This window comes from Panulirus ornatus, chromosome 42, assembly GCF_036320965.1.
Source record: "Panulirus ornatus isolate Po-2019 chromosome 42, ASM3632096v1, whole genome shotgun sequence".
Taxonomy (NCBI): domain Eukaryota; kingdom Metazoa; phylum Arthropoda; class Malacostraca; order Decapoda; family Palinuridae; genus Panulirus; species Panulirus ornatus.
Window position 1 is genome coordinate 258,366 of NC_092265.1, and position 9,135 is coordinate 267,500.

Genomic DNA, 9,135 nt, shown 5'->3' on the forward strand with positions numbered 1-9,135 from the left:
GTATATACATGTATATGGGGGGGGGGGGGTTGGGCCACTTCTTTCGTCTGTTTCCTTGCGCTACCTCGCAAACGCGGGAGACAGCGACAAAGTATAATAATAAAAAAAAAATAATATATATATATATATATATATATATATATATATATATATATTATAACGAATCTAGCTCTCAGTAATGAAGGTGATGGTCGATATAGAGCACTGTTGTCTAGGTTATACTGCGAGGAGAAGACCCGTCATGAATGACTGAAAAATTACAGGTGTAGAATGAGCCCAGGTTGACAATGATCAGTATTATTAATCAAACATAAAAGTAACAGCAAGTATAATAACTAATTAACCACAAATCAAAAAGCAATTTCCCAGCACACAACATAAAACTATGTTAATACAACCATAAGTGCATTTAACCACAAAGGCAGCTTGACTTATATAAAAAAAATCGTTACGCTCCCCTACCACACCACCACACCTCGGGGAAGAGCCACTACACCTCAGGATGCCGTCTGGGTTGAGACTGCCGTGGAAGGCATCGGCACCGATATATAAGGAGTGGGTATGAAGCCCGGCTTGTCTCAGTCAAAGTGAGACGAAGCAACAAGGACTTGAATGAACGCAGAACGATCTGGTTCCAACGTGGCAGAGAGGCAGTTGTGCATAGTATGGAGGACAAAATAATATAAGATTTTAAATTTAAACAAGATGTTAGGAGAGTACATGATAATATATATATACATATATGCAAAGATTCGAACCCCGTACCATTTGCGTGATAGCTGGGAACTCTAACTGCGAGGTTATGATCGCCCCCAACAGGGAAACGACTATTCGATTGTTAGTAATCCAATACCCTTAAAAAGTGAAAAGTTTTTATCGAGGATGTAAGGCATGTGTACGTGTGGGAAGAGAGGAAAGTGATTGGTTCTCAGTGAATGTAGGTTTGCGGCAGGGGTGTGTGATGTCTCCATGGTTGTTTAATTTGTTTATGGATGGGGTTGTTAGGGAGGTAAATGCAAGAGTTTTGGAAAGAGGGGCAAGTATGAAGTCTGTTGGGGATGAGAGAGCTTGGGAAGTGAGTCAGTTGTTGTTCGCTGATGATACAGCGCTGGTGGCTGATTCATGTGAGAAACTGCAGAAGCTGGTGACTGAGTTTGGTAAAGTGTGTGGAAGAAGAAAGTTAAGAGTAAATGTGAATAAGAGCAAGGTTATTAGGTACAGTAGGGTTGAGGGTCAAGTCAATTGAGAGGTGAGTTTGAATGGAGAAAAACTGGAGGAAGTGAAGTGTTTTAGATATCTGGGAGTGGATCTGGCAGCGGATGGAACCATGGAAGCGGAAGTGGATCATAGGGTGGGGGAGGGGGCGAAAATTCTGGGGCCTTGAAGAATGTGTGGAAGTCGAGAACATTATCTCGGAAAGCAAAAATGGGTATGTTTGAAGGAATAGTGGTTCCAACAATGTTGTATGGTTGCGAGGCGTGGACTATGGATAGAGTTGTGCGCAGGAGGATGGATGTGCTAGAAATGAGATGTTTGAGGACAATGTGTGGTGTGAGGTGGTTTGATCGAATGAGTAACGTAAGGGTAAGAGAGATGTGTGGAAATAAAAAGAGCGTGGTTGAGAGAGCAGAAGAGGGTGTTTTGAAGTGGTTTGGGCACATGGAGAGAATGAGTGAGGAAAGATTGACCAAGAGGATATATGTGTCGGAGGTGGAGGGAACGAGGAGAAGAGGGAGACCAAATTGGAGGTGGAAAGATGGAGTGAAAAAGATTTTGTGTGATCGGGGCCTGAACATGCAGGAGGGTGAAAGGAGGGCAAGGAATAGAGTGAATTGGAGCGATGTGGTATACCGGGGTTGACGTGCTGTCAGTGGATTGAATCAAGGCATGTGAAGCGTCTGGGGTAAACCATGGAAAGCTGTGTAGGTATGTATATTTGTGTGTGTGGACGTATGTATATACATGTGTATGGGGGGGGGGGCCATTTCTTTCGTCTGTTTCCTTGCGCTACCTCGCAAACGCGGGAGACAGCGACAAAGTATAAAAAAAAAAAAAAAAATTACAAGGTTATTAGGTACAGTAGGATTGAGAGACAAGTCAATTGGGAGGTAAGTTTGAATGGAGAAAAACTGGAGGAAGTGAAGTGTTTTAGATATCTGGGAGTGGATATATATATATATTTTTTTTTTTTTTTTTGTATATATGTATATATGTGTGTATGTGAGTGGATGCGCCATTCTTCGTCTGTTTCCTGGCACTCCCTAGTTGATGTGGGAAATAGCAATTATGTATGATAAATATGAATAAGTGATAATTTAATTGTTCCTGACTCAAACAGAAGATGCATTAAACTTTGAAGCTTAGGAATATGATCTGTATTTTACCAGTAATGATATGATATTAGGGACAGAATAATTGTGTCAGGAAACATCACATGGCTTTTATATATGGGGATAGGGGAGAAAGAATACTTCCCACGTATTTCCTGCGTGTTGTAGAAGGATATATATATATATATATATATATATATATATATATATATATATATATATATATATATATATATATATATTATCCCTGGGGATAGGGGATTAAGAATACTTCCCACGTATTCCCTGCGTGTCGTAGAGGGCGACTAAAAGGGGGGGGGAGCGGGGGGCTGGAAATCCTCCCCTCTCGTTTTTTTTTTAATTTTCCAAAAGAAGGAACAGAGGGGGCCAGGTGAGGATATTCCAAAAAAGGCCCAGTCCTCTCTTCTTAACGCTACCTCGCTGACGCGGGAAATGGCGAATAGTTTAAAAGAAAGAAAAGAATATATATATATATATATATATATATATATATATATATATATATATATATATATATATATATATATATGTATATATATATGTATATATATTTCTTATACTTATATGTAAGATTTCCCTTATACTTATATATAAGATTTGCCTTATACTTACATATAAGATTTCCCTTATGTATCTTGCAGGACTCTGGGTTCGCTTACTCTGAGGACAGCGGCGCCCTGGTAGTGGGCCTTGTGCAGGTAGTGGCCACAGCTGGCGCTGCTCTCATCATGGACAGGGTAGGAAGGAGGCCACTACTACTAATGTCTGCTGCTCTCATGACCTTGTCTACAGGTCAGTTGTGCCGGTCACTTCCTCCTTGTCATTATACCGCGTCATAGAATTGTATTCTTTCCCTTCCGTGCTGCTACTACCACATATATCTCAGCTTTTGTTGTAGAAAGAAATGACTCCAACACAAATATATTTTACATTATGCAATGATCTCGTTCCAGACATTATCTACCAAATATCTCTACACCAACATTGCCCACTAGGTATCTTTGTACCTACGATGCCCACTAAATATCTCTGTACCAAAATTGCCCACAAGATATCTCTGTATCATCATGTCCATTAAATATTTCTTTATTAACAATGCCATCACATAAGTCTGCGCCAACAATACCCACCAAAACTATTCCATAAAAAGGCGCTCCTGCCACTCTGTCTGTCTGTTTGTCAGCATGTCTGTCTGTCTATCTGTCTGTTCCTATACGGTAGATATGCTGAGGAAGTTGTCAGACACATGACACAGATGCTAAAAATTCATCCATTCCTTAACAGGACATAAGTTACTCACTGTTGAGATGAAATATTTTCGGGAAAATATCACGCTATACCATTATTATTATCATTATTATTATATACATGCTATACAATTATTATTATTATATAATTCAGCAGGAAGATTGTGCTCGTAATATTGGAGGTACGAACATGAAAGTTGCAGGAGAAATGGTTGCATTACTGAACAATGTAGTTGATATTAGCCGGTAACGGTTGATGTCAGGCAGTACGGTGACAGTAACGGTTGATGTCAGGCAGTACGGTGACAGTAACGGTTGATGTCAGGCAGTATAGTGAGAGTAACGGTTGATGTAAGTCAATATGGTGATATCAATGGATGTCATCAGCCTACATGATGAGTGTAATAGTTGGTGTCAGCCAGTTATGAGAGTAACGGATGGTGTCAGCCAATATGGTGAAAGTAACGGATGGTGTCAGCCAATATGGTGAAAGTAACGGATGGTGTCAGCCAATATGGTGAAAGTAACGGATGGTTTCAGCCATTATGGTGAGAATATTGTTGGTGTCAGCCAGTAATGGCGGCTCATCATCCTGCATGTCAACTAAAAATAATATGTTGTTGGCAGGAAGTCTGGGAGTGTACTTCTGGTTACGCATGACGGAGGGCAGAGTGTGGACGGCCGAATGGCTAGGTTGGCTGCCGCTCTCCTCCCTCATCCTCTTACTGGCTGCCTTCTCCTTGGGTCTGGGGCCGGTGCCCTGGCTTATGATGGGTCAGTGGTTCCACTCTTCAGCTGATGTTGTCACGTCCATAACACAACATTTTCATCCTCTATCATCATCTTACCTCCGGCACGTTCTCACAAGGTAATAAGGTCATTCAAAAATCTATCTCAGAGAACTGGGTGTTCCTCTTGTGTCAACTTGGTTTGGGGACCCCAGATCAGCGAACATGAATCTTGTTTAATGAAACAAGTGAACAGGCGCACTTAGTGCAACCGCTAGCTAATACCGAAGATAACTGGTCCCCAGGAAGATAGTGCACACCCACAATACTAACCATGGGGAGACAAAGGCAACTGCAGAGATGTCAAGCTGAAAGATCCACTCATTTGCATTATTTCCCTGCAAAAATCGTCCAAATGCCTCTCTCTTCTGTTTCACTAATAATCTTACTTCTTCATCCCACCACTCACTACCCTTTCTAATCTGCCCACCTCCCATGCTTCTCATGCCACAAGCATCTTTTACGCAAGCCATCACTGCTTCCCTAAATACATCCCATTCCTCCCCCACTCCCCTTACCTCCTTTGTTCTCACCTTTTTCCATTCTGTACTCAGTCTCTCCTGGTACTTCCTCACACAAGCCTCCTTCCCAAGCTCACTTACTCTCACCACTCTCTTCACCCCAACATTCTCTCTTCTTTTCTGAAAACCTCTACAAATCTTCACCTTCGTATCCACAAGATAATGATCAGACATGCCTCCAGTTGCACCTCTCAGCACATTAACATCCAAAAGTCTCTCTTTCGCGCGCCTATCAATTAACATGTAATCCAATAACGCTCTCTGGCCATCTCTCCTACTTACATACGTATACTTATGTGTATCTCTCATTTTAAACCAGGTTTTCCCAATCACCAGTCCTTTTTCAGCACATAAATCTACAAGCTCTTCACCATTTCCATTTACAACACTGAACACCCCATGTATACCAATATTTCCCTCAACTGCCACATTATGTATATATGTATATATATATATATATATATATATATATATATATATATATATATATATATATATATATATATATATATATATATATATATATACATATTGTCTCTCCTGTTATGATAGGCGAGGTACTTCCGTATGAGGTGAAGGAAGCTGGTGGTAGCGTGGTAACCATGTTGAGTCGGATGGCTGCCTTTACTATCACTCTCATCTACCTGCCTCTCCAGGTAAGTCACTATCTTCCTGCCTCTCCAGGTAAGTCACTATCTTCCTGCCTCTCCAGGTAAGTCACTATCTTCCTGCCTCTCCAGGTAAGTCACCATCTTCCTGCTCCTCCAGCTAAGTCACCATCTTCCTGCTCCTCCAGGTAAGTCACCATCTTCCTGCTCCTCCAGGTAAGTCACCATCTTCCTGCTCCTCCAGGTGAGTCACCATCTTCCTGCTCCTCCAGGTAAGTCACCATCTTCCTGCTCCTCCAGGTAAGTCACCATCTTCCTGCTCCTCCAGGTAAGTCACCATCTTCCTGCTCCTCCAGGTAAGTCACCATCTTCCTGCTCCTCCAGGTAAGTCACCATCTTCTTGGAGTTGAATATGAAGGTGAGTTAACGTCAGTTTCATCCTTTTGCCAGTCTTAGTGAACAGCCGTCATCCTAACGTCCTACATACACAGCTGGTGGTGAGTAACCGTCCATACAAACTGTACATAACACATACATATATAAACGATATGAATTCATTTTTTGTAAGATTTGAAAGAAATTATCCAGTGAAGATTGCAGTAATGTTATGTTGGTTATTCAAGAAAAAATGATAAAAGAATTGTGATATCGTACAAACATATATTGCGGTCCTTCACTGAATCATATTAGGCCTGAAGAGGCTACGGGACCAAATGGTGTGCCAGCCAAGGCACTACAGTGTTGTGCTGAACGACTGGCATCATCACACATACTTCAGCTACTATTTCACGACTCACTAGATCAAGGGGCAGTGGTGCCTGACATTTGGATATTGTCAGAAATAAGCCAATTGCCAAAAATCTCATTTCCTAAACTGTTTAACGATATTAGACCTATTGTTTTAACGTCAAATATCATGAAATGTCTTGAAGACATAATGACAAACTATTTGTGTAATAGCATAGATAATTTTAGAGATTCACTGCAGTTTGTGTATGGTGCAGATAAGGTGTGTGCAGGATGTAATTCTGACTCTCATCGATGAGATCAGCAAATATTTAGACAGACATAACTCACAAGCAAGAATTTCATACATTTATCTTAGCTCTGCCTTTAATACAATTCAGCCACATATTTTGTTAAATGAATTGTCAGGGATGGATGTAAACTGTAACTTACTGATAACGTTAAGTCCAACATATTTTTGACCAATACAGGTGTACTCCAGGGGTGTGTTATGTTCCCCACTTGGTTTGTATACTGATGGTTGTAGACGTGTTTTTAGCAAGTGCATTATTCTGAAATATGCTGATGATACAGTAATCATAGGAAAAATTAAAGATGATATTTGTAATGATTATGTTGCACAGATTACTTGTATTGTTGAGTGGTGTAAAACAAATTATCTGCACTTGAATGTAAAGAAAGCTAAAGAGATGATGATAGATTTCAGGGGAAAAATTACGTGTCTGTACCTGATTTGATTATGACTGAAGACAAAAATGTAGAGAATGAGTCAGTATAAGTATCTAGGCTTTATCATAGATGACCAGTGGAAAGGTGGTGCAAATATTGATATGGTGTATAAGAAATGTAATCAAAGATTGCACTTGTGCGTATCTTAAATGGTCTATATACAGACAACACGATACTTTATTTCTTTATAGGTCAACTGAAGAATTTTTTTTTTTCAATTACCGTCTGATATGGCAAGCTAAACAATAAAGATAGAAATAAACTTGATAAAATGGTTAAAACAGTTAGGAAATTGGGAGCAAACACTACGTACAACATTAGATATACTGCATCAGGAATGTGTAATGAAGCAGATGTAGATGATCATGCAAGATGCAACCCGTCATCATGTACACCAACACTATGTATTGTTAAGGTCAGGAAGAAGACTGTCTCTGCCTATACAGCGCACCGCCGATACATTCAGGAAATCATTTGTACCACAAACCATTCTACTGCTTAACCATCTGAAGACCCTGTGCTAACTCCTCTGTGATATGGCTTTTGAGAGCAATAGATGATTATTCATGTGATATTTTATGTTGTACCTTTAAGCAATATCTTATAATTTTTCTTGTATAGTTCTTAAACGGTTTAACCTTGAATTGAGCTTATAGCCTAAAAAAATTTCATTTGTATCATGCACGTAATTTGACAATAAAGATACCGTATCTTGTCACAATCGTCCATGATCCGTGCAGGAGGCCCTTGGGGAGCATGGCGTCTTCTGGCTCTTCAGCGGGGTTTGTCTGCTAACCTTGGCCTTCACCCTTCTGGTGGTTCCCGAAACAAGAGGCAAGACCTTACAGGAGATCAGGGAGGACTTCAGAAGTACATCAACAATTATATCCTTAAATATCTGTGCTAGTAGGATCACCAACCCACATCAGGCCACACGGGGAGGGGCAGTAAACCAGGCGCTGGAGCACACAGTATAACCACCACCCGCTTTCAGGCCGCACGGGGAGTGTCAATGAACCAGGTGCTAGAGCACACCGTGTGACCACCACCCCCGTCAGGCCACACGGGGAGGGTCAATGAACCAGGCGCCTCTCTATTGTTCTATATAAGTAGTTGTTCTAGAAATAATTAATGCCTTTCTATGGAAAGCTGGTATATAGGTGAAGGTTCTTGAGAAAGTTAATGCCTTTCTACTGTTCTTGTATTTTCAAATCAAGCGCCTTGAAATCTACTGAGCGCCCCGTAGTTTCTTACCCGCCACCTACCTACAGTTTCAAAAACGGCCCCTGGAGAGTAGGTTGTCTCATTGACACCGAAGAAAAACACAAACATAATGTTTATAATGAGACATTTCTTGTTATAATGAGATATTTCTTATGTCTATAATGAGACATTTATGTTTATAATGAGACATTTTTTGTTTATAATGACTTTTTTATGATTATAATGAGACATTTCTTATGTTGATGATGAGACATTTCTTACTATCTTATACAGGAGGAAGTTAAGTTTGGATTGGATGGTTGTTTGGTTATTAGGCCTCTGAACTGGCTGGGTCATTAAGGTCGTTAACCTCAAGCTACAGTATATCATCCACCAACCGAAATAATCTGTAACACCTTCAGGTGTCGAGGATAACCTAGGTAGGGCCACATATACTCCATTATATATATGGTTCGGTGAAATCTGTTTTCTTTGTATATCTTAGTTTTGTTTACCTACGACATTACTCTTGTTGTTATGCATTATCTAAGCACTGAGTTAATCTATACGTTAAGTGATAACATTTTTCTTCATTATGTAGGCACAAAGTTTTGTATGTTAAATGGAACCTACTTATTTCAACTTCGTTGATTTTCTTTGTTCATTCTTGTTCCTCAATAATTTGTCCAGTAGTTGAAAATATCTTTAGTGAGAGGGGAATTATCTGCCTCTCAAATCTTACATAGTTAGTGTAGTTATCCATTTGTGCATAGGGAGTTTTTGGGATGTGTTGAGAAATCGTTTCATATATCTATCTGATTTCTGTGTACTACACTGATTGATTCATGAATGACATTTCTATAAATACCAGCACTTCTGTAGATCTATTTAGAAATATGTATTATAACTCAGAGCCATAAGAGAAATGCATATTGTAACTC

At 40.0% G+C, this 9,135-nt stretch overlaps 1 protein-coding gene across 3 annotated transcripts in view; it reads left to right on the top strand.

The window, feature by feature from the left end:
- The window catches only part of LOC139761788 (solute carrier family 2, facilitated glucose transporter member 8-like), a 36,775-nt gene that overhangs the window by 26,710 nt on the left and 930 nt on the right, over positions 1–9,135 (top strand). For all 3 annotated transcript variants that reach the window (XM_071686225.1, XM_071686224.1, XM_071686227.1), the window contains 4 exons: positions 2,993–3,143; positions 4,226–4,372; positions 5,460–5,563; positions 7,732–9,135. The exon at positions 7,732–9,135 is cut by the window's right edge and continues 930 nt beyond it. In XM_071686225.1, the coding sequence (XP_071542326.1) occupies positions 2,993–3,143; positions 4,226–4,372; positions 5,460–5,563; positions 7,732–7,968 (639 nt within the window). In that variant the 3' untranslated portion in view covers positions 7,969–9,135. The remainder of the gene's footprint in view (positions 1–2,992; positions 3,144–4,225; positions 4,373–5,459; positions 5,564–7,731) is intronic.